Here is a 24446-nt window from a genome sequence, read left to right as displayed (position 1 = left end):
AATTCACCTATATCTCCTTTAGTTCTGTGTAATAATTCCTGGGATCCTTACCTTCAGTTAGGTCATGTGATCTCATGATGACCCCCTTGGAAGTTACATGTGTTTCTGTGCCATCTCATCCAGAAAATCTATGATCTGCATGAACAATTCAATGCAAGCTCTTCACAGGGGGAGACAGCATCAAATTAGACTTATGGATAATGATTTTACAGATCTTGACACAAGGTTATAATGGATTTGATGACTGTTCTGCCCTGTTAGGTTTTTAGGGATCTATAGAAAAGAGGATCATTACACTTCCAAGCTGGTACTGGCTCTAGCTGCCCATTGGAAGCTGTGCTCATGCCAATGTGAGGTGGCTGTTCAGAGATCACATGACCCAAATTCACTAATGAAATGTATAGATGCTGCAGAGCTGGGAAGAAACAAATGACCCTGCAGAGTAGGTATAATGAATAGTGTGCATTATATGGGGAGGAAAGAAAACAGATCCAAGAGTAGTACTGTTTGCCTACTAGGAGACTGAGGGTCTTTGCCATAGGCTGCATTCACACGTCCCATAAAATTTTAGGGACCATTGAAGTGAATATGATCCTCGCCGCGACCCGCTCTGCGAAAAAATAGGACATGTCCTAGTGCGGATCGCAGCACACATCACCCCCCGGCCGCGGAGATGACCGGAGAGCATGATGTGCTCTGTCATTGCATCTACTACTCTCTTATTTCTCCGTCCTGACCAGCGTACATGTTCCCCAGAAGTGGCCTGGACTACGCTGCCTTCTCCCAGATCATGCTCTACTTTTATCTCTGCAGCCGGGGGGATACGTGCCAGGCGGCAGGTGGGCTCCGGCTAGCGGTTCCGTGCCGGATCGTGGCACGCATCGTGTGCATGTGACACAACTGTATATTGTGGACTGTATGTGAATGCTTTGCTTATATACTTCAAAAACAAATTCTCTTTTCATGCCTAGGGTGTTTTTCATGGCTTTCATGTATATGTTCTGATGTATTTTTCTGTACGTAATCCCATAACAACAAACCTCCCCACAAATCTTTTTTTTTTTTTTTTTTTTTTTTTTTTTTTTTTTCCTGCAACAATACATATTACAATTGTTCATGTATAATTAGTCAGGGCAGCCTGGGGGTAAGTAGAAATAAGTAACATATGACTGCATGGTCAGGTTACACTGGGTTTGTTCGTAGTCAGCGCATGTGCGTTTGTATTTGTTTGTGAGACTATTATATTTTATATTCTTTTGTTCCTTAAAGGGCTCTTTTCTGGGAAGTAAAAATGATAGCCTTGTTCTCCTTTTGTGGGGATGTTTGTTGCACAAATTGCAGGCGCAATGACTACATGATCATGCTGATAGCTACTGGCACCAAAGTTTAGATCCTCTCCTGAAGTCGCCCAACTGGTTCTAAAGTGTTTTGTTAAATGGAAAATTGGCTATCAATAAATTCTTCCTGGAACAGCTAATCTGATATTGATGAACTATGAATAACATAGCCTACATTCACACACCTCTAGTGGCGCTCGCAACTGCGGTCCCGCACTACGAATGTGCATCTGTTGTGCTTCGTGCTTCATGGAGCACTACATTGCCACTACTTTAATATAGCGATCCGTGCTGCAAAATTCAGTCCACATTACAGCAGGTTCTATTTTGCAGCACAGATCGCGACCTGTATGGATGTGAGAATGGGGCCATTGAATAAAATTGGTCCTATGTTCTGTCCGCGGTTGCTTGCCCGCAATTGCAGACAGAATGGACGTGTGAATGTAGCCATTAGCCGTCTGCTTTCAGACAAATATCTATTTGACCGATGGGCACAAATAGATGAGTGTTCCTTATTAGCAATGAGCGAACTTGCTTGACCCGAACACTCTGCATTTGACTTCCGGCAGCTGGAGGGGTTGGAGGCAGCCCCAGGGAGTCCTGGAAAACATGGATACAGCCATATGCTTTATCCATGTCTTCCTGGCTGCCCTAGGGCTGCCTCCAACTTCTTAAGCTGCCGGGAGTCAAATGCTGAACGTTCGGGTTCAGACGAACCTTAAAGTTCATCAAATTTGCTCATCACTACTCCTTTTGCAACCGTTTTTACCAGCCTAACCCAGCATGGTGTCTACACAACCTTCGGAGTGGTGTTTTAATGTACTTTGGCACTCTGGCAAATAGATGATTGGTTCCCTTTAATATCAGCTCAGAGGGCACCTCCTACCAATCAGCTCAATTGGGCTGATATGATTCCCTGAACTGCTGTATACACCTAATGCAGAAGGAGCTGTATAACGGAAAAAAAGCACTTTAATCCCTCGGGCGCGTGAGAGGCGGGGAGGTAGTCATCTGGGCGGCTCCCCACCCATCACTAGTCACCGCGCTCTGCCTGTCCAAGGGATGACTGACAGGCAGAGAGGCCAATAACTGACCTCTCTGCCTGTCATTCATCCCCTCGGAGCGTGGGGACTAGACACTGGTGGGTTGCTGCCCAGATGACTACCTCCCCGCCTCTGCCTCTCACGTGCCCACCTAGGGATTATAAAGTGTTTTGGGTTTTTTTTTTCCCCCTTTATACAGCTCCTGCAGCTGCAGCCGGTACGTGCCGCGGCTGCTGCAGGAGCTGTATACAGCGGTTAATTGAGCCATATCCGCCCAATTGGGCTGATTGATTTCCTTTAATTCTTTACTTGTATTCTGCATGCTGCAAAAGTTCATTGTGTAGTGAAAACGTAAATTTTCCAATATACTGCGTCAACCTCCGTGGTCTTCAAGACTAATGGTTGTTGCCATTTAATAGCACCTTTCATTGATTTAGTCGGGAAAACAGTTGGTCCTCCACACGATCATGACCATTGCCGTAAAGGTGTGTTCACCAGTGGGAAGTTATTATGGAGATTCTCTCCGATAATGCAGTCTGACTAGACTGGGTGAATGTATCTTTAGCACCGTGTGTAAGAGCTCGGTCTCCTAACATAGCCTTTTTTGTCTTTTACAGGTCTGCTTTAGAGAAACATCATGGCGCAAAAAGATGCAGACAAATACCTTTATGTGGATCGGAATATAAACAATCCGCTAGCTCAGGCGGACTGGGCAGCAAAGAAGCAAGTATGGGTACCCTCAGAAAAACATGGTTTTGAAGCCGCTAGCCTGAAGGAGGAGGTGGGCGATGAGGTAATCGTGGAGCTAGCAGAAAATGGCAAGAAAGTCAAGGTCAATAAAGATGACATCCAAAAGATGAACCCACCAAAGTTCGCCAAAGTTGAAGATATGGCTGAGCTGACGTGTCTGAATGAAGCATCCGTCCTGCACAACCTGAAAGAGAGATACTACTCTGGCTTAATATATGTAAGGAGATCTTTATGCAATACTTAGAAGTATTCTTTTTAACATTACACTTTATAAATATTTCTATGTCCCCTGAAAGTTTTGCTATTTTACCATTAGTCGACTATTGGTGTTTTTTTTTTTTGTTTTTTTTTACACGTTTCTTTTTTTCTGACAATCTCTGCTTGTGTTTCTGCATGTTAAATCTATTTTTTTCCCCCCAATTTACAGACTTACTCTGGTTTGTTTTGCGTGGTAATAAACCCTTACAAGAACTTGCCAATTTACTCAGAAGAAATAGTCGATATGTACAAAGGAAAGAAGAGACACGAAATGCCACCACACATATATGCAATTACCGACACAGCCTACCGCAGCATGATGCAAGGTATTGGATGATGCAAAGCTTAATTTTGAGTACTTTTTTTTTTTTTTTTTTTTTTTATATCCTTAGCAGAATGGTATGTAGATGCAGAGTTAATGTACTTAAGCAAACCTTTATTTATGACCTCTTATGGCAGACGATGGCCCCGTTGATAAGGCCTGTAATGGCCATAGGGAAGGCTGCTGATAACTGATCCTTTGTACTAGGACTGTGATCTGATCTGCTTCTCTTCTTGCAGCCATAAACAGGCAGTTAATGTATATGTATAGTTAATATATATATTATCAGCAATACCCCCTAATGAGTGGTTTGTATTTGTTCAGTCTTTTTGATTTGTTTTTAATTATCTTTCATCGTCTCCTCAGATAGAGAAGACCAGTCCATCCTTTGCACGTAAGTTTGTATGGCTTTATAGACTTATAGATATTGGGGATAATGGTTGAGTCTTTTCTGTTTCTCCTGTATAGTTTCTTAAAGGATGAGTCAGACAATATTTAAAAAATTACAGGAGGCAGGGACATGGAGGAACATAATAAACAAACTCTGGAATTCCTGGCTCCATCGACGACACCACTCGGCTGATGGATTTCTGCTCAGCCAGTCAGTCAGTCACTGGGACAGGACACCACTGCTGTCACTGACTGGCTGATGGGGCAATCCATCAGCCCTGTCTGGAATTTTTCCCCGAGCCCTAACTAGGTCGGAACTCTGGGTGGGGTGAATGAGTTCTATCCCGGGATAACACTTGTTTGTTTCCTCTGCCCCTGCCTGCTGGTAAATTTTAAAAATTTGCTGGACTTCTCCTTTAAGGTAGACATAAACCTTCAATTACTCGTCTGATGTCCTTGCAGATCGAAAGCTAACAAACATTTCCCTGTTCTCACCAGTGCTCTGCACATTAGAATTAACTAGTATATAAATGGAGGAATTTTTTTTTTTTTTTTTTTTTTTTAATTCAATTAGGCAAATTGTTATGCATGACTTAATAGGAAATGAATATTTAACTGAGAAAACTATTTTAAAGCTAATTCTGCCTCTGGTACTTTTGCTTTTAGATTGTTAGCTGAAATGTTAGAGCTATACATAGTCCTATAGCATAGGAAAAGACACATCCGTCAAGTTTACCCTTTGTCTGATCAATTATACTGCATTCGGTGCTAAAATATTCATAATCCTCAATGCCATTTCTCATAAGAGTCTAGCTTTTTTCCCCCTTTCCAATTGCTGACTTGTTGTCCACCATTATTACCTATTGGGATAGGACATTCCACAGCCTGAGTACTCTAATAGTAAAGAACTCTTTCCTATATTGATATTTCCAGTACCTTTTTGTTAAGGAGGTCTCCTGGGTCTTCTATACAGTTTAAGAATGCATAAATCCTCTGCCACTCTGTATGGACTGCAATTGTGGTGTTCACTTCTAAACTGTGTGGATATACATGTATATTATATAGCCAAACAGCTAATGCCTTGGATAGCTCATCAGTATGTTTTGTCCAAAGAACCCCTTTAAGGTCCCCTAACATCTTTGAATGCCTTTGGCCATATGCATGTTCCTTTCACCCAATACCCCCATGCACATGAATGTTTGTTTGGCTCGGCACAATCTTCAAGCATGCTTTGTGGCCTAATTCCAATGGGAGGAGGAGGAGGCTGGGTTTATTTTTGCTATAATCTGGCATCACTCTTCACTGTAATGCTGTACAGCTGCCTCCTTATGCTAGAAAAGGAAGTCTCGGCTCTGTTTTAAGCACAGGGGCCAAACTAAAATTTATTTTTAGGCTTATTTTATCATCTAGATGGTAGTTATGATTAACATAAACATTTAAATTCAAAAAATTGCTAATTTTCTGATAACCTTTAAGTTTTATTCACCGCGTAAGCAGAAAAATGAAGACCAATGAGAAATAAACAATGATACAGGTTCATTGAAGGAGGCCAGTAACCTGAATATAAGATTGGCTTTTTTCCCACATCACCCAATATATTTCCTTTTTTGTTTGCCCATTAAGTTTTTACTGTAAGTTTGTGTTCATTGCCTTAGCCTTATTTTTATTTATTTGTACTTCTTATGTAGAGGCGAGTCTGGTGCTGGCAAAACAGAAAACACAAAGAAAGTCATCCAATACTTGGCCTATGTTGCATCTTCTCATAAATCCAAGAAAGACCAGGTTGGTTTTTTATTTTGGGCAATGTGATATTGTGTCTTAATTTTCAAGCTTTAAAGGTAAGAATGGAGGCTGCGGGGCTTTTTGTGATCCACTTATTAGGGGTCCCGTTGAACATGTAGGGGTTGGGAAACACCATTTACTGCACAGAAAGTAAAATCACTGCATGTTACAGAGCTTTACAGAAAACTTTACCACAATACCTTCCTCCTGTCCGACATCACTTCCGAAATCACAGCTTCAACCCCCTGCATATAATTTTGGCTACACCGAGGGCTCTCTGGAACCAAAAACGAATATATAATTTTTTTTTTTTTGCTGGCAATTACTTTAGAGGTAGAGAACAATGCTGGAATCAAGATGGGGCTGAACAGTTTATAACTGGTTGTGTTACATTGACAAGAGGGACTTCTGATTTTCATAGCTGGAATGTTTGGTTGCCGCAGGAATGTGTAGGGAAGCGTGCACGGACATGACTAGTACAGAGTTATCAGAAGAAACCCTTACCTGCAGTCAGCTCATCTAGTATCGCCCCAGAGCCCTTTAGGGAAGAAGCAATTCATAGTAAGGTGCTGGTTTTCAACAAAACAAAGATTATAATATCCAGGTGTGCATTTGTGGAAGAACAAACTTGCCACAATATATTTTTAATAATCAATAATATTGTAGGAAAGCTCTCAGGCATGCTGTCTAGCACTTGGCTTAACAAGGATGACTTTTTTTTTTTTTGTTTACTAGAGATGAGCACAACTCAAACATGAATAGCTGAAGAAGTTGGAAGCATCCCTAGGGGGAGTCCTGTAAAACGTGCATACAGTCTGGACTTATCAGTCTGCCCTGGGGCTGCATCCAACTTCAGCAGCCACCATGTTCAAATGCTGAATGACTTGACTCTAGCATGTTTGTGTTGTGCTAATCTGTTGTCTACTTTCTTGGGGCTCCTTCACACACACTTTTGTTAGGGGGAAAGTCTATGCCACATATTAAGAGACAAAAAAAATCTGACTGCAAAAATCAGAATGCACTGTATTTACAATTTACAATATTTTCTATAGACCTTAAAGGTACACATTTCCTTTCATATACCTAACCATATTATATATTTTCTTCCATAGGGTGAACTGGAAAGACAGTTGTTGCAAGCTAATCCAATCCTTGAAGCCTTTGGTAATGCCAAAACCGTTAAAAACGACAATTCATCCAGATTCGTAAGTATCAAGTTTAGCTCTTAAAACCCCTTTATTTCCCAATGATCATGTTTAGCAATGTCTCTTCTAAAAACTGTATGCTTTTACAATTGTTTTGTGTCTGATGTATTTGGAGGCTCCTGACTCCAAATGTAGAGTGGCTAATAGAGATTAGCGAACCGGGTTCGAGTCCACCCGAACAATCGGCATTTGATTAGCGGGGGCTGCTGAACTTGGATAAAGCTCTAAGGTTGTCTGGAAAACATGGATACAGCCAATGACTATATCCATGTTTTCCACATAGCCTTAGGGCTTTATACAACTTCAGCAGCCACCGCTAATCAAATGCCGAAAGTTTGGGTTCGGATCGAGTCGAGCATGCTCCAGGTTCGCTCATCTCTAGTGGCTAAGCATATCTTGATAAGAAATTAAAGGGCAGGGTAGACCCGTATGGGTTTTTATATGCATAAAAAAATACTGAAAACCTCACTGTGTATTGTTTTACTCTAGGGAAAATTTATTCGGATTAACTTTGATGTGAACGGCTTCATTGTTGGAGCAAACATAGAAACCTGTATCCTTTTTACATGTAGAAAATTCATAGGAGCAAACTTCTCCGGTACAATCCAGATACCGGTAAAGACTTGAGTCACAGCAAGTTACTTTGCTGATTGACTGATGAAGAAATGAGGAAAAGTTCAAGTACTCTTACTGGAGCCCTTACTGGGAGAGAGGTGACTGTAACAGGCTGTGATCTATTCTGATGTCCGTTACCATAACATTTAACAAAAAATGTTGTTTTTTTTGGGGGGTTTTTTTACCAAAACCAGGAGTGGATCTAAGAGGAGAAAACTATACTGGGAAGATTTGCACAGCTTCTGTGTTTTCAACCCTCTCCTGGTTTTGGTTCAAATAAAAAAAAAAAAAAAAAACGAGATGTGTGAACATAGCCTAAGTGTGTGGTTGTACTGAAGGGGCAAGCCCTAGATCTGGCCGTAATTTAACTTATATGGCAGATTTTTGCGTTGGATGTTGACTTTTAGCTGTCTTTGCAGTGTGTTCCCAGACACCCCCCTCCCTCCATGGGCATCTATTGCTTGTAACCTGATGCCTGAGCTAGCTGCAAATCATAACCAGTAGAGATGAGCAAAACTTGAGCACATCTGAACCAGAGCATGCAGCATTTGATTATCGCTGGCTGCAGAAGCTTGATGGAGTCCTGGAAAACTTTGATACAGCCACAGAACTGTGTCCATGTTTTCCAGGACTCCTTAGGGCTGCATCCAACTTCTTCTAGGTTTTGCTAGTCTCTAATTAATCAAAGATTGTTGCCAAGCTGATTTTTTTCAGGGAGGATGACAGGTTAAGCAGAAGGAAAATGCTTGATAACAGAAGAAAGCATTATTGTCTGATATATTACAAAGTTTCTCATTTGCTTTTACAGTTGATCTGTACAGGACCTAAAACTTAATATTGAAGTTTATGATAAACTGTGAATCGGTGCACATTTCAGATTTGACTGCATTTAGAGATATTTTTGTTTCTGGTAGTGGTGCAGCAGCCTGCTGTGTTTAGCTGCGATTATTGTATGGCCAATACCGATCAAGCTGCTTTTAGCTGCAGTCACTATGAAAACTATGCCACATATTTGGCTGCATAACATCCGCACTTTGGCCGCGTCCCAGCCACCACGTATAAAGCCTTTGAGATGAGGTTTTATAGAATAAAGGAATGACACTGAACCTACCTGAGTAAACAGCATGGGGTGCAGCTGGGCACTCTTATCCAGACACTCTGCAGGATTAGGAAACTAACATCTATGTTTGCTTCCACTAGAACATGTCATGGTTCAGGAGAATTGTATGTACTCTCCCTGTAACCTAATCTACACAGCAACAGCAGAGGATCATATTCACATTGTAGTTTAATGGATGTCGATAAATGTTTTACCTTAACTACACACCAGACTTGTTGGAGAAATCCCGTGCAATTCGACAGGCTAAAGACGAGAGAACGTTTCACATGTTTTACTATCTGTTATCAGGATCTGGAGAAGCCTTGAAAAGTAAGATTTCAATATTTGATTTGCCCAGAAGGGTAAAAATAATACACTTTGGATGTATTTACGTATTGTAATCCTGCAAAAAATAACCTGACTTTCTCTTGTAGCTGATCTTCTGTTAGAGCCCTACAACAAGTACCGCTTCCTTTCCAATGGGCACGTTACCATCCCAGGTCAGCAGGACAAAGATTTGTTTCAAGAAACCTTGGAAGCAATGAGAATCATGAGCATCCCTGAAGATGAACAAATTGGTATGTGCCAAAGTCCCAGTCCTACAGCTTTTCTTTACGTATAATCCTTTTAAAAACTACATGGGGTTAAAGTTCCTAAGCAAGTAGCTGAAAACTAGACATGTACTTTTACACCTATCTCAAAGTGTAAATATTTAAAGGGCTTATCCAAGGTTACAAAAACATAGCTGTTTCCAAACAGCGCCACTCATATCTTCAGGATATGTGTGGTATTACAACTCTGCTCCAATTGCTTTAATGCAGGGATTTGGGAACCTTCGGCCCTCCGGCTGTTGCAAGACTACAATTCCCATCATGCCTGGGCAGCCGAAGCTAAAGCTTCGGCTGCCCAGGCATGATGGGAATTGTAGTTTTGCAATAGCTGGAGAGCCGAATGTTCCCCATCCCTTCTTTAACGGAACTAAGCTGCTATATCCTAAACTAAGAAACTGGAAGAAAACAGCCATGTTCTCATGTTCACCCATTTTCTAATTTTTAATGTTTGTGTCTGCAGGATTGCTGAAAGTCGTTTCTGGTGTACTGCAGCTGGGTAACATCATGTTTAAGAAGGAGCGTAACACAGATCAGGCTTCCATGCCGGACAACACTGGTAAAATATACAAACTGATGATTGCTATGACTAGTACAGATGAGCACAACTCAAACATGCTCAAGTCTGTTCGGACCCAGATGTTTCAGCGTTTGATTACCGGTGGCTGAAGTTGGATGCAGCCCTAGGGAGTCTGGGAAGATATGGATACAGCCATAGGCCTATGGCTGTATACATGTTTTCCAGGCAGCCTTAGGGCTGCATCCAAGTTCAGCCCCTGGTAATGAAATGCTGAAACAACCGGGTCCGGACACACTTGAGTATGCTTGAGTTGGGCTAATCTCTATCTAGGAATCTACTTGGAATGTTGCAACTGAATGCTTCACATATGTACAAGTCGCTTTGCTCTCACTTGGTGGTTTTCATGACTGCCATTCATTTCATTGGAGAGGGACAATGTATATGCACCCTGCTTACCATGTAAGCATTTGATAAATCACCCATCATCGTTCTTATAGATCTGAGAGTGATATCCTTTGCTCATAGAACCAGAGCTCAGCTTTCAAATATTCAGGAGCCCTGGAAAAATAAAAGCTGAGGTGTAATTGGCTCTAGAACATTCCCATTGTCATGCAATAATAATCTCAACTGGTTTCTTTGGTTACAGCTGCACAGAAGGTGTGTCATCTTTTGGGAGTTAATGTGAACGACTTTACCAGAGGAATCCTCACACCACGCATCAAAGTTGGCAGAGACTATGTTCAAAAAGCACAGACAAAAGAACAGGTAAATATTAACTTCTTTAAAAAAAATTATTCATTGACCACCCTGTTCATCATATACAAGTTATTTACATCTGTTCCCATTTTCTTCTTAGGCAGACTTTGCTATAGAGGCACTGGCTAAAGCAACGTATGAGCGCATGTTCCGCTGGCTCGTGATGCGCATTAACAAAGCCTTAGACAAAACAAAGAGGCAAGGCGCGTCATTCATTGGCATTCTGGATATTGCCGGGTTTGAGATCTTTGAGGTAAGGCGCGTGAAATTTAGGTTTTGTGCACTGGAAATGAGCATAGTGTATACATGCTTTAGGAAGTGCCCACAAGAAATTGGTGACTGTTGGTGGACTGTGTGTTATAAGTTATTGGGGCTAAAATGCCAGCCCTCTTAGAGGGAGATCAGCAGTACAAAAATGCCTCCTAAAAGTCATTACCACCTCAGGGGAACAATGTGTACAATAAAGACGTAAATAAATAAAAAAATAGATCATATTATATATAGTTTATCACTTTTAGGCCTTATTTACATGCAAGTGCACAGTCAGTGTATGCGGAGTATGGACCTCCCGGCATCGTATATCATAATGATGCCAGGAGCTCTGAAACTGTTTAACTCTTTGCAGTACTGTACTGATACAAATGGTCCGTAGCACATCTTCCATGCATGGACCGTATTCACAGAACATGGGTATAAGGCCTTAAACTTTTAAGAGATTTTGCAAACTCTAGACTTAAATCGTCAAGAGCAATTTCTTTATTGATGACCTTTCTTTCTGTTTTTCCTATTTGTAGCTGAACTCCTTTGAGCAGCTTTGCATCAATTACACCAATGAAAAACTGCAGCAGCTCTTCAACCACACCATGTTCATACTGGAGCAAGAGGAGTATCAACGGGAAGGGATCGAGTGGAATTTCATCGACTTTGGCTTGGACCTTCAGCCTTGTATCGATTTGATAGAACGACCTGTGAGTTAAAGCCGCCTATATCAGTTTTGTGTTTTTTGTTGTTTTTTTTGTTCTCTTTAAAAATTTGGTCATGTGTTTTATTGTTTTGAAGGCTGGTCCCCCAGGTATCCTGGCTCTTCTGGATGAGGAGTGTTGGTTTCCAAAAGCTACAGATAAAAGCTTTGTGGAGAAAGTGGTTCAGGAGCAGGGCACCCATTCCAAGTTCCAAAAGCCCAAACAGCTCAAGGATAAAGCTGACTTCTGCATCATGCATTATGCTGGGAAGGTAATGTATAAATAAAAGATACGTGCATGCTCCTAGAGTACTGTGATCTTCAGTGGGACAGCAGAGAAAAGCAAGGCTATGGTTTTATAGGCACAGTGTTCTTATGGTTATATGAAGCTTAATGTACATCTTTACTTGGTGCTAAAGTAGAGGAGAACATTGATCATTTGGCATGAAAAGAATCTCTATAAACCAATTCAGCAGCCAAGGACGTGCATTCAGTTTGCAGTAGGCTATTTTTCTTTAGCCGCAGTAGATGGCTTTTACAACATGTACTAAAAGTAGGGAAGCCCACCTAGTGCACTATGGTTATTCATTGGCACTGACGTGACATACAACTGCTTGGTAATTTATATGATTTAAAGCATAACGTTAATCATGGCAGGTTTGCTGCAGAAATGTCCATCCGTGGACTGTGTCCTTACTGCTAAAATGAGTCCGCACTAAAGAATAGAACAGGTTTTGAAAACATTCTGACCCTTTGAAATCTTACTATGACGCGTCACACATCAATAGGTTGCATCATTCAGGATCTAGGTATTCAGACCTCCACCAGTTGCTATAATGAGGCGTGAGAAGCGCACGGCTGAGCGTTTCTCTCCAGCTTGCTGCAGTACATGGGCTCCATACACTTGCTATAGAATACAACCGCTGAAGTGCTCAGCCGCACTCGTCTCTTATCTAGTAGTTGTGGGAATGTGAACACTCAGTCTGGTTGATAAAAACTTTTGACTTGTCGCTGTGAAGTGACTGTCACACGTCATGAATTTTAGTGTAATTTTAAGCTTGGACTGTGCTAATGAAAGATGATAGTGTGTGGTTTTATTCCAAGCACTTTGTCTTCCATAGGTTGACTACAAAGCAGATGAGTGGCTTATGAAGAATATGGACCCCCTGAACGATAACATTGCCACACTTCTGAACCAGTCATCTGATAAATTTGTGTCAGAGCTTTGGAAAGATGGTAAGAAATTATTATAAAAGTACTTAGCAGATCTAGCCTAACACTTGTCATAGCCCTAGGTCATTGTTTCCCAATCTGTGGCTCTGGTGACAGAACTACATCTCCCATTGTGCCCTGACTGTCTTCGGTGCTAGATTTTCCACAGGTTGGGGAAGACAAGACTGCTCTGGGTGCCAACAGGTGTATGTGTTTAGACTGTGCTATAAACCCTATGGTGGAAGAAAAAACACTATTTACCCTCCAATCTTTCTCTTGACCACTGTCAAATCTTCAACTGTTCAATAACTTTAATAGTTCTAGGTTTATACTAAAACACTTGTCAGAGCCGCCCAGCTGCCGGAACTACTCTGTGACGCCTCTTGTTCCCTCTGATCTTTCTGTTTTGTCGCTTGCTCTTCAAAAACCCTTAATTTCTCCTTTTCATCAGATCTTCAGAAATGGCACCTGTCTATCTTGAGGTGATTCAGAGTAGCAGGTATTGTTGTGCATGGCGTGGCTATTCACCTGCCTGTCTTAAGTTTGATCTCCTTCACAAATCATTGAGCACCTGTCCTCAGAAGTGTATAGTATTTACCTAAGAATCAACGTGAGAAGTTATAGGATGTGAACAGTTATGCCACCACTTTTAGTTTCAGTTTCTGGATTTTCAGAATATCTGCTTTTTTTTTTTTTTTTTTTTTTGGTAACCTTGCAGTGATATGTGTAATTTTTGCCAGTGACTCTTAGCCATAAAAAAAAAACTACTATTCCCATTATGCCTAGACAGCCAACAGTTTGGCTTTGCCTACCCAGGCATGATGGGAATTGTAGTTTTGCAACAGCTGGAGAGCTGCAGCCTCCCCATTCCTGATCTAGGGGTTATATAGATTTATTTCTCCTTTCACTGAGAGCACAATTTCCAAATGATTCCGCAGGGCAGATTTCTCAGATCAGTTTCTCCCCAAATCCTACAGAATTTCATTTTTTCACCTGTTTGAAGAGATGGTACTCAAAAGCAAAAGCCTCTTTATGTAAAGAACAAATTTTATACAGGTTTCTAATATACGTGTTCCACATATTCGTGAGCTCTTCTAATCCTGTACGTCCTCGGCGAGCTCGGATAGCGTGGGATCATGGGAACTGTGTTTACTTCCTAGCACAAGCTGCTGGATTCTAAATTCCAGCTGGTGTAACAGAGGAAATACAGGCATAGATATGCTGTGGAGTGTATTATGGATCTAGTTTATTTAAAGGGGTATTCCAGGAAAAAAACTTTTTCCACAGGATAAGGGAAAAGTAGGAGATCGCAGGATGTCTAACCACTGTACCACCCCGGCGATCTCCGTTTTGGTCCCCAACTTCTGTATTATGAATAGAGCCATGGGTACGGTACATGACCCGCAGCAAAGTACAGCGCTCTTCTGGTGTACGCCTCCTCCCCCCTCCCCCCCGAGCCGTGGGTCATGTGCCGTACCTGCGGCTCTATTCATAATACAGAAGCCATGGCCCAATATACAATGTATACTCAGTATAATACAATGTATACCCTTTTTAAAAAACAGCCAAGGGGCCTCCCGGATCCCCTGCTGATCTTTTCTTCCGGCTTCAGTAATGTCTGGTAGAAACCTGGTAGAAAACTGTTGCGGCTGTGTGTCTATTCATAATACAGGAGCCATGGCCCAATATACAATGTATACTCAGTATAATACAATGTATACCCTTTTTAAAAAAACAGCCAAGGGGCCTCCCGGATCCCCTGCTGATCTTTTCTTCCGGCTTCAGTAATGTCTGGTAGAAACCTGGTAGAAAACTGTTGCGGCTGTGTGTCTATTCATAATACAGGAGCCATGGCCCAATATACAATGTATACTCAGTATAATACAATGTATACCCTTTTTAAAAAACAGCCAAGGGGCCTCCCGGATCCCCTGCTGATCTTTTCTTCCGGCTTCAGTAATGTCTGGTAGAAACCTGTTGCGGCCGTGTGTCAACTCAGCACATTGCTGGAGGCCAGTGCATAGGCTGGCAGGGGAACAGGGACGTCTCACCATGGGAGCTCCAGTCAGTAGGGAAAATATGCCGCAGATCTGCGTTTTCAAACTCTGAAATGGCGTGCAGCGAATTTAAAGGGGACATGTCACCCCGGCTGCCAGAGACCGGGACTTCGAGAGGGGAATGATGGGGTCGGGCGGGCTTTAGCAGTTTGGAGTGTGAATTCCAGCTGACACTGTTAGTACCTTGTATATATTTGTTAATGCTTCCAGAACATAGAAAAATGCTTTTATTCTCCAGTAAAAAGTGTTGGAGACTTTCTGGAGCTCCTGATCTGTGGAATACCTCCTCAGTCCCCCTCCTATACCTGATTCTGCTTGATTGACAGTCAGCTGCAAGCAGAGCTCCTAGCGGGGTCAGGGATGGGAAGGAAGGAGGCATTACTTTCATCAAAAGATTAGCAGAATAACAGCACAGATTGATATATCAAAGGTACAATGTGTCTTCTTGACTCAATGGCTATCTACGGAACATGGATCGCAGCTGACAGATTCACTTTAAATGCACACTAGATGGATTTTACGTTTTAGGCAGTAATATGTGGCTATTATATACCAGAGTAACTATGCACTATAAAAGTTCTTTACAAGAAATAGAAATTTGCTTTCGGACTTTTGAAGAGTCTGGAGACTTTTATGGTACCAAAGTCTGTAAAAGCAGCTGAAGCATGAGCACCAGTGTCACAACAGATTAAATAATTTCTTTACAATCTTATCACTAAAATGCACTTTGCATGGGTTGTTCCTATCATTATCGCTTGTGTTGTGATATTTGAAGTGTTAATGTTTGTACAATTGCTGAAAGTGCAATGAATTAGAGGTTTTCCTGCGCTGGGATCCTTACCTGGATTATGCAGCTGAACCACTGACACATCATAGCTATTGAACATGCCCTTTTACTGTAGGGAAGTCAGTGCTGCAACATGGGTAAGTTGTTCATTTCTCTTATATATTGTACAGGTGTGAGCAATAAGTCTCGAGTTAGAAAAATAGCAAGGGCACTCACCGGTTTGTGCAGTAATCTTTATTGTCTTCTTAATAAAACATGGTATAGCAGGCGGCGAGGACGCCAAGCACCTCTAAGGACAGCTGTTTCACGGTATTCGCTTCGTCAGTGACGAAGCGAATACTGCGAAACAGCTGTCCTTAGAGGTGCTTGGCGTCCTCGCCGCCTGCTATACCATGTTTTATTAAGAAAACAATAAAGATTACTGCACAAACCGGTGAGTGCCCTTGCTATTTTTCTAACTCGAGATTGTTTGTGAAAGTGCTGGACTGCCGTTCAGCAAGTGAGCACCACCGCACAGAATATACAGTGTATTACTCCACTCACCATTGTGTGGATCCCAACCGCATGAAAAGAGTTGTAGTGCCGGTGTCTGTGACTTTTTAAATAGGTGTGAGCAATAAGGATACAATTTTGAATGTATACCATAAGATTTAGGAAGTGAACTCTTCTAAATTCCTATCTTTTCTATCATGATTGTAGTGGATCGCATTGTTGGCTTGGACCAAGTAGCAGGCATGGGTGAAGCGGCTTTGCCAGGTGTTTTCAAGACCAGGAAGGGAATGTTCCGTACTGTAGGTCAATTATATAAGGAACAGCTGTCTAAGCTCATGGCCACCCTAAGGAACACAAACCCCAACTTTGTCCGCTGCATTATCCCAAATCATGAAAAGAAGGTATGTAGTGACTGGCTTTATGCAGTATTGTGTGTATGTAATATATATTATATATTTATAGTATATATTTATATAATATAATCGTATTACTGTATTTTCCGGCGTATAAGACGACCCCTAACTTTAAAGCAGATTGTCAGGGGTTCGCCTTATATGCCGGTAAATGTTAACCCACAGCTGCAGGCAGGGGTTAACTTCAGCTAAATTAAGAAAACAAACAAAAACATTTAACTCACCTAGGGCCCGTTCCCGACACAGGCAGTGTGACGTACACTTCCTGCGCCGGGGACTGAGATCGCTGAACCTCTCCCTAGCAGCCAAGTGTCTCATCGGAGACGCTCGGCTGCCGGGAGAGCTTCGGGAGAATGAGAGAGGCGTTGGAAGTTGCCGAAGCCTCATATTCTCCCGGCAGCTAAGAGTCTCTGGGCCTCTCCGATGAGACGCTCGGCTGCTAGGGAGAGATTCAGCGATCTCAGTCACCGGTAGTGTACGTCACACTGCCTGCACCGGGAACGGGCCCTAGGTGAGTTATTTATTTATTTTATTTATAGTAGTCTCCCCATACGGTGGGGATGGGGCCATTTTTGAGCCCTCCCACCATATGGGGCGACCATAAAGGTCGTATAAGACGACCCCCCGACTTTAACCCTGATTTTTATACGCCGGAAAATAAGATATAATAGAATGATACTGTATATATTATAATATTTTTAGCCATAGAAAATATAAAGCTTATTCACTCTTTTCTAGTCTGGTAAACTGGACGCCCACTTGGTGTTAGATCAGTTGCGCTGTAATGGTGTGTTGGAGGGCATCAGGATCTGTCGTCAAGGATTTCCTAATAGAGTTGTATTCCAGGAGTTCCGCCAAAGGTAGAGAATATTAATTCTGATATTTAATGGTCAAGTGATCCTTTGTGTATATGAAATTCTGAGCCTTTTTCTCTATAAAATGCACTTGAGGGTTTTGCTGCTGCTCTGTAGCAAATTTGCTGTAAAACCCACAAACCTAGATTAACAGAATAACTTTCAGAACTGATGATCTTGTCTCACTTCCACCTTACCAAACCATCTTTCTCCCTCACTCCACATAGATATGAAATTCTCACTCCAAATTCCATTCCCAAAGGCTTTATGGATGGAAAACAAGCATGTGTTCTAATGGTGAGTAAAAGGCTACTTTTACTTCTTGCTGAATCATACAGTATTACGTGTGTTAACTATAGGAGCATTAAATGTACCAGATAAAACCAGCCATCAAATATGTGGAAACATGTTTTTAGAAACTTCAAAACTTGTCTAACCAGAATCAAATGTATATCAGCTCTCATATGTCTGCAGTGTAAATATTACCGTGCAGATTTTTGCAGAGGTTATGAATGTCACCAGTGTAAATATGAATTGCACATATTGGAGACTATGCTAGGTATAAAGTTAACCTGTTAAATTCCTGTTCACTTTGTTGGTAGAGTGTTCTAGAGCAGGAGATGCTGAGCAGATTGATATATGAACTTGAGTTACATCCATGTACTTTCTGTGCTTGATAGGAATCCAGCGGGCAGTCCTATCTGATGATTGAAGGCCTTCCCAATAGAAATGGCTTAGTGATTAGGACCGCCCACTGGACTCCTAAACTCTCAGTAGGGATTTAAATTGATAAAATCGATTGTACTGAACTTTTCCCACAACAATGATATCCAGTTTAGCTGCTCCTGCTATATAATGTAATGGATGATTAGGCAGCATTTTCATGGTGACTGGTTCTGTTTTAAATCAGAAAAAGGTTATCCCTCCATGTTTGGATGCACTTTGTGTACATCTGTTCCTGTACTAATAGTATCCTAACCTTGGTCATGTTTTACAGATCAAAGCCCTGGAGCTAGATTCCAACCTTTATCGCATTGGGCAAAGCAAAGTGTTCTTCAGAGCTGGTGTCCTTGCTCATTTAGAAGAAGAACGTGACCTTAAAATTACTGATGTGATTATCGGTTTTCAAGCCTGGTGCAGAGGCTACATTGCAAGAAAGTGAGTGCACGCATATATGTAGTGTGTGTGTGTGTGTGTGTGTGTGTGTGTGTGTGTGTGTGTGTCTCATTCCTGCTACGTTCTAACTCAGGGGTGGGGAACCTTCGGCCCTCCAGCTGTTGCAAAACTACAATTCCCATCATGCCTGGGCCCAGGCATGATGGGAATTATAGTTTTGCAACAGCTGGAGGGCCGAAGGTTCCCCACCCCTGCTCTAACTCCTAAGCAGTATTGTGCCATACTGCCTACACTTGGTGTTTATGGTGTGACAGTATCTATACTATACACTCCTATTTTATTGGTTAACAGAGTCAACTGGGCAGAGCTTCACAGCAGTTGCGCCTTATCTCCTGGCTGAGTGGGCCTAACTGTCATGAAGCCCCGCCTAGTTGACACTGACCTGATAAAATGAAGCTATTTTTTTAATTAGAAAAGACTGACAAGTTTCATACAGGTATATATGAAATTTGCAGCGTCTATGCTTATGGATGGTGCAGAGAACATAGAATAAGTAGGTGACGGTATCACTTTTAAGAACCTGTCTGGTTCGAGGTGGATCATAGATGGTCCCAGGACCTGACTAAAGAGAAGAGTATCCTGACACCATTCTCCTCTGCTCTATGCTTAAACGTTTTTTTTTTTTTTACTTAAAAAACAATCTTGTTATATGAACAGCATTTTGCTGAATTTCTTTGACACTGATTATTTTCAGGGCATTCGCCAAACGTCAGCAGCAACTTACCGCCATGAAAGTAATTCAGAGGAATTGTGCAGCCTACCTAAAACTGAGGAACTGGCAGTGGTGGCGGCTGTTCACAAAGGTGGGTGTCTGGATTTCAGTAAGGGAAGTGGTCAGCGCTGCATTATTCCTATGAAATACGAGGCTCTAAAGACAGATGTGAACAGAGCCTCATAAATCCAGGTATATGGCATAAATACTTGGTTTTTAAGTAACTTTTTTGTTTCCAGGTTAAACCACTGTTACAAGCTAACAGATTTGATGAAGAACTGCACGCAAAGGAAGTTGAACTTCAAAAAGTGAAGGACCTTCAAACGTTTTCAGAACAGAAAGTTTCAGACTTAGAACGGTTACAGACGCAGGTGATTATTAAAAAATGACTGTAAAATTGCTTTTCACATTTGATTTCTGTATTTAACCACCACTCACATTACTAGTATTTATGCCAGCCACATCATCATCCACTTTAGTCTGACTTTTCACGCATGCTTTCACTTATGCCGAATGGCACTGGTATTTAGTGGCAAAAAAAATGGACATTGTACTGTGAATTGCAACTTTTACTAGTAAAACTAGTGCGTGTACCTTGTAGATACACATGGCACAGTATAGGTGGCACTAAGACTATGTAAAAGAACTCAAGTCTGGCATGTAGGAGTATCCCAGTCATGACTGTAAACCAGTTATACATCTTACAGCCAGCTAATGACGTTATATTAATGCCTTTCTGTGACTTGGATAACATTACACTTTTTGACTTGTAGCCACCATTATAAACTATAAGTCCGGTCTGTCTTATTGCTCTGTGTTTTTTCCATCTTCAGCTTCACCAAGAGAAAATGCAGCTGCAGGAACAGTTGCAGGCCGAAACAGAGCTCTGTGCCGAAGCAGAAGAGATGAGAGCTCGGCTAGCCGCTAAGAAGCAGGAACTGGAGGAGATCTTACATGATTTGGAGTCCCGGGTAGAAGAGGAGGAGGAGCGGTGCCAGATTCTGCAGACTGAAAAGAAAAAAATGCAGCAGAATATTGGGGTAAGTTCAAAGCATATTAATGCTAAGTAGAGTGTAGTTTTGGCTAGAACTTTTTTTTTTTTTAAACCCATGACAATACTTTAGAGAATTTATGCTTTTTGTGTACCTGTCCCCTTAAAAGAATAAATACATTTTGATCACTCTGTATCTGAGTGTCCAGACATTGACCAGTTGCTAGTATAAGGAGGAAGAGAAGTGCACAGCAGAGAATTCTGCCCCCTAGCTGGCAGGGGCTAAAAATACTTAAGTGTTCAGTTTCTAGATCTTTCTAGCTATCTCTCATCCTGAACACCCAGAACCTGAATGATCAGATTTTATTAACATGACAGAGTGCCCATTGAAGGAAGGCGAAGATGCATGTCATAAGATGAGTTATGTCCGTGAGTCCCTAATGTGTACCCCCTGCCAGACACTGCAAAGGTGGTAGTGGGCCAACGGACAAAGCCCTTAAAAATGCTGCCAAAGTTTCTATTTGAGGTGGTGCCCAGTGTATCTAATACCTTTTAACACAAGGATATTGTGTTCAGTTTAGCTAAAATTGTGCTTGCCTTTTCATTTACCTTGTGTAGGAGCTAGAGGAACAGCTGGAGGAAGAAGAAGCTGCCAGACAGAAGCTTCAACTGGAGAAAGTCACAATTGAGGCAAAATTGAAGAAGATGGAAGAGGATGTAATCGTCTTAGAAGATCAAGCTAGCAAACTGAGCAAGGTGAGAAAATAAACACAGGATGCAGCCATATTATATGCAGTAGGTCCAGATATACACTACAAATGACTACTTTATTCCAAAAATGGTGCCCCATCTGTGCACAGGTTGTGTTGTGGTATTGCAATAATTTCTGTAGCATTAAGCTGCTATACCAGACACAACCCTTGTACATATGTTGTGCTGGTAGTGGAAGAACCAGCAATTTTCTTCTAACCCTGTGCAAGCCCCTCTTAACCCTTAGACGACCCAGGGCGTATAGTTACGCCATGGAAGTCTGTCCCCAGACAACCTAGGGCGTAACTGTACGCCCTGGGTGTTTCTCCCGCTATGAAGCGTGCTCCGGAGCGGAGCACGCTTCATAGCAGGTGGGGGCCGGCTGCAATCAGCAGCCGGGACCTCACCGGTAATGACACGCTGCAGCGATCGCGCTGCCGCGTGTCATTAACTCCTTAAACGACCGCGGCGTTTAAGTGTAAGTGACAGGGGGAGTCCCCTGTCACCTACCGATCGGGACCCCCGCAGTGTGACTGCGGGGGTCCCGATCGGTAAAACGGGCCGCCGGAGCTCTCTCACCTGCCTCCGTGCGGTCCGATCGGCGCTCTGGTCACTGAGCCTGCATAGGCAGGCTCAATGAGCAGAGCGCCGATAACACTGATCAATGCTATGCCTATGGCATAGCATTAATCAGTGTAAAAATCCAAGTAGTGAATGTAAAAGTCCCCCAAAGGGACTTCAAATGTGTAAAAAAAAAAAAGTTAAAAACCCCTCCCCCAATAAAAGTTGAAATCACCCCCCTTTCCCATTATATAAATAAAACATATAAAAATAAATAAATAGATAAACATATAATATACCGTAGCGTGCGTAATTGTCCGATCTATTAAAATATAACAAGCGTCATTGCGAACGGTAAACGGCGTACACGAAAAGAGGGAAAAAAGTGCGCGGATTACCGATTTTATGTTACATTATATATATAAAAAAATTAATAAAAAGTGATCAAAACGTCCGATCTTCACAAATATGGTATTAATAAAAACTAGAGATCATGGCGGAAAAAATGACACCCCATACAGCCCCGTAGGTGAAAAAATAAAACCGTTATAAGCGTCACAATAGTCCCATTTTATTTATAATTAATTGCCAAAAAAAAGGATTTCATTTAAAAAAAAATATATAACATTAGAGAATCTGCGTAAACCTGCATATGGTTGTGTTCGTACTGACCTATAGAGTAATGGTATCATGTCGCTTTTACCATATAGTGCATTACGTAGACACAGGAACCCCCCAAACGTTACCATATTGCATTCTTTTTTGCGATTTCACCAATTTATATCTTCATAAATAATATATTTGGAATTCCATCATACATGTTATGGTAAAATGAAAGACGCCATTACAAAGTACAACTATTCCTGTAAAAAACAAGCACTTACATGGCTTGTAGATAGAAAACTGAAAGTGCTGGAGCTCTTAGAAGGGGAGGAGGGAAAAACGGAAACACTAAGATCAAAATTTGCGCGGTCCACTGGGTCATTTTGGGCCTGGTCCTCAAAGGGTTAAAAGTCATAATTTGGCCTTTTCTATGTTCTTGTCAACAACCATTGCTTCTAGGATTGCTGGACTACTTGCACTTTATCTAGAACAAGTTCTCTAGAACAAGTTCTCTAATCTATCTGTAAAATATTTAAGGATTTGTATGCTTTGTCCTAATTCACACCTTGATCTTGTCTGACACGATTAGCTTCCTAGTCTGAACGTCACTTGATCTGTAAAGGCCTCATTAATATCTCTATAAAGGGTAGATCCACTTTAGGCCATGTGTATTCATCCTGTTTTATATCTCCCACCCCTGAATTCCATTTTTTTAGGAGAAGAGACTTCTTGAGGATCGTATTGCAGAATTTTCAACCAATCTAGCTGAGGAAGAGGAAAAGTCAAAGAGCCTGGCTAAATTAAAGAACAAGCATGAAACCATGATCTCTGACTTGGAAGGTAAGTACGCCTAACATGTGAGAGCCAGGGCCGTGCCAATGGGATGGGATAAATAACTGTATGAAATGGGCACTATGGATGCAATGAATAATTGTGCTGTGCCCATAAGATTGGGGTTGATTGGCAATGCCAGATGTACTGTACTGTGTATATTATTTTGGCTGATATTGGTAGCCCTTTTTTTTTTCCCCAGAAGTAGTAGGCATGGCAAGTTTGATGCATGGGTAGCTTAGGAGCTGCTTTACTCAAAATGTTTGGATGGAAAATCTATTTTAAGGCTTAATTTTCTTCAAGCTCACAAATATTTTGGTTGAACCTGCTTACAGAACGCCTGCGTCGTGAGGAGAAGCAGCGCCAGGAGCTCGAGAAAACCCGCCGCAAGTTAGAGGGAGACTCTACAGATCTACATGATCAAATCGCTGAACTGCAAGCACAGATAGCAGAATTAAAACTGCAGCTAGCTAAAAAGGAGGAAGAATTAAATGCCACCCTTGCAAGGTTAGTCGTACATCATTTACTGGTCACAGATCTCTAGTACTCTATAGGGACTTTCCTCTTGAGTTGTCTCTAGTCTTGTTTGCTACCATTCTAATTTGTGCTGTTAAATGTTTTTCAGAGTGGAAGAGGAGTCAGGGCAGAAGAATATGGCTCTTAAGAAAATTCGGGAGCTTGAATCACAAATCAGCGAATTACAGGAAGACCTGGAAGCAGAGAGAGCAGCTCGCAACAAGGCAGAAAAACAGAAGAGGGATCTGGGAGAAGAACTTGAGGCTCTTAAGACAGAACTAGAAGATACTTTGGACTCCACTGCAGCCCAACAAGAACTCCGGTATAACTTTGTGTTTTTTGTTTGTTTGTTTTTTTTGTTTTTTTTTTGCTTTTGTTTTTTTGGTGCAGAGTCTTTACAGATTGATTAATATCTTGTAATTTATCACATTAGAACAAAGCGAGAGCAAGAAGTGACACAGCTGAAGAAAAACTTGGATGAGGAAGCCCGAGTGCACGAGGCCCAAATCCAGGAGCTTAGACAGAAACATGGCCAAGCCGTAGAGGAGCTCTCTGAGCAGCTAGAGCAAACAAAGCGGGTGAGTAAACTACATAAAATGCATGTACATAAAAATGCATAGTTTACCATCTGGCGTTAAGGTCTCCACTTTTTATAGTTCCATCAGTATAAAGTGTATAGGGCTCTCCCGAGACTCAACCGTCGTGTGATGGTGGTGATATGGGTCAAGCGTTAGGGAATATCACCACCTGACCTTTTGTGTTTTTGGAGAATGAAGCCGCTGCCAGACTGCAGCTCACCCCTCCCCTCCTCCTAAAGAACACAGGAACGTTCTGCCGAGCCACAC

At 41.8% G+C, this 24446-nt stretch overlaps 1 protein-coding gene across 2 annotated transcripts in view; it reads left to right on the top strand.

Annotated features, from left to right (window-relative positions):
- Nucleotides 1–24446, top strand: part of MYH9 (myosin heavy chain 9) — a 50898-nt gene that overhangs the window by 14678 nt on the left and 11774 nt on the right. For both annotated transcript variants that reach the window (XM_069967383.1, XM_069967384.1), the window contains exons 2-27: nt 2998–3347; nt 3558–3714; nt 4077–4104; nt 5789–5882; nt 6995–7087; nt 7577–7640; nt 9033–9131; nt 9236–9379; nt 9873–9968; nt 10576–10694; nt 10786–10938; nt 11480–11653; nt 11745–11918; nt 12768–12882; nt 16402–16595; nt 17346–17467; nt 17689–17758; nt 18459–18619; nt 19332–19440; nt 19589–19720; nt 20183–20389; nt 20959–21096; nt 22971–23094; nt 23421–23592; nt 23711–23923; nt 24035–24179. In XM_069967383.1, coding sequence (XP_069823484.1) covers nt 3018–3347; nt 3558–3714; nt 4077–4104; nt 5789–5882; nt 6995–7087; nt 7577–7640; nt 9033–9131; nt 9236–9379; nt 9873–9968; nt 10576–10694; nt 10786–10938; nt 11480–11653; nt 11745–11918; nt 12768–12882; nt 16402–16595; nt 17346–17467; nt 17689–17758; nt 18459–18619; nt 19332–19440; nt 19589–19720; nt 20183–20389; nt 20959–21096; nt 22971–23094; nt 23421–23592; nt 23711–23923; nt 24035–24179 — 3627 coding nt within the window. In that variant the 5' untranslated portion in view covers nt 2998–3017. The remainder of the gene's footprint in view (nt 1–2997; nt 3348–3557; nt 3715–4076; nt 4105–5788; nt 5883–6994; nt 7088–7576; nt 7641–9032; nt 9132–9235; nt 9380–9872; nt 9969–10575; nt 10695–10785; nt 10939–11479; nt 11654–11744; nt 11919–12767; nt 12883–16401; nt 16596–17345; nt 17468–17688; nt 17759–18458; nt 18620–19331; nt 19441–19588; nt 19721–20182; nt 20390–20958; nt 21097–22970; nt 23095–23420; nt 23593–23710; nt 23924–24034; nt 24180–24446) is intronic.

Source organism: Dendropsophus ebraccatus, chromosome 4, assembly GCF_027789765.1.
Source record: "Dendropsophus ebraccatus isolate aDenEbr1 chromosome 4, aDenEbr1.pat, whole genome shotgun sequence".
In the NCBI taxonomy this organism is placed as follows: domain Eukaryota; kingdom Metazoa; phylum Chordata; class Amphibia; order Anura; family Hylidae; genus Dendropsophus; species Dendropsophus ebraccatus.
The sequence above is the reverse complement of the archived record's forward strand: the minus strand, read 5'-3'. Positions and strand labels throughout refer to the sequence as shown.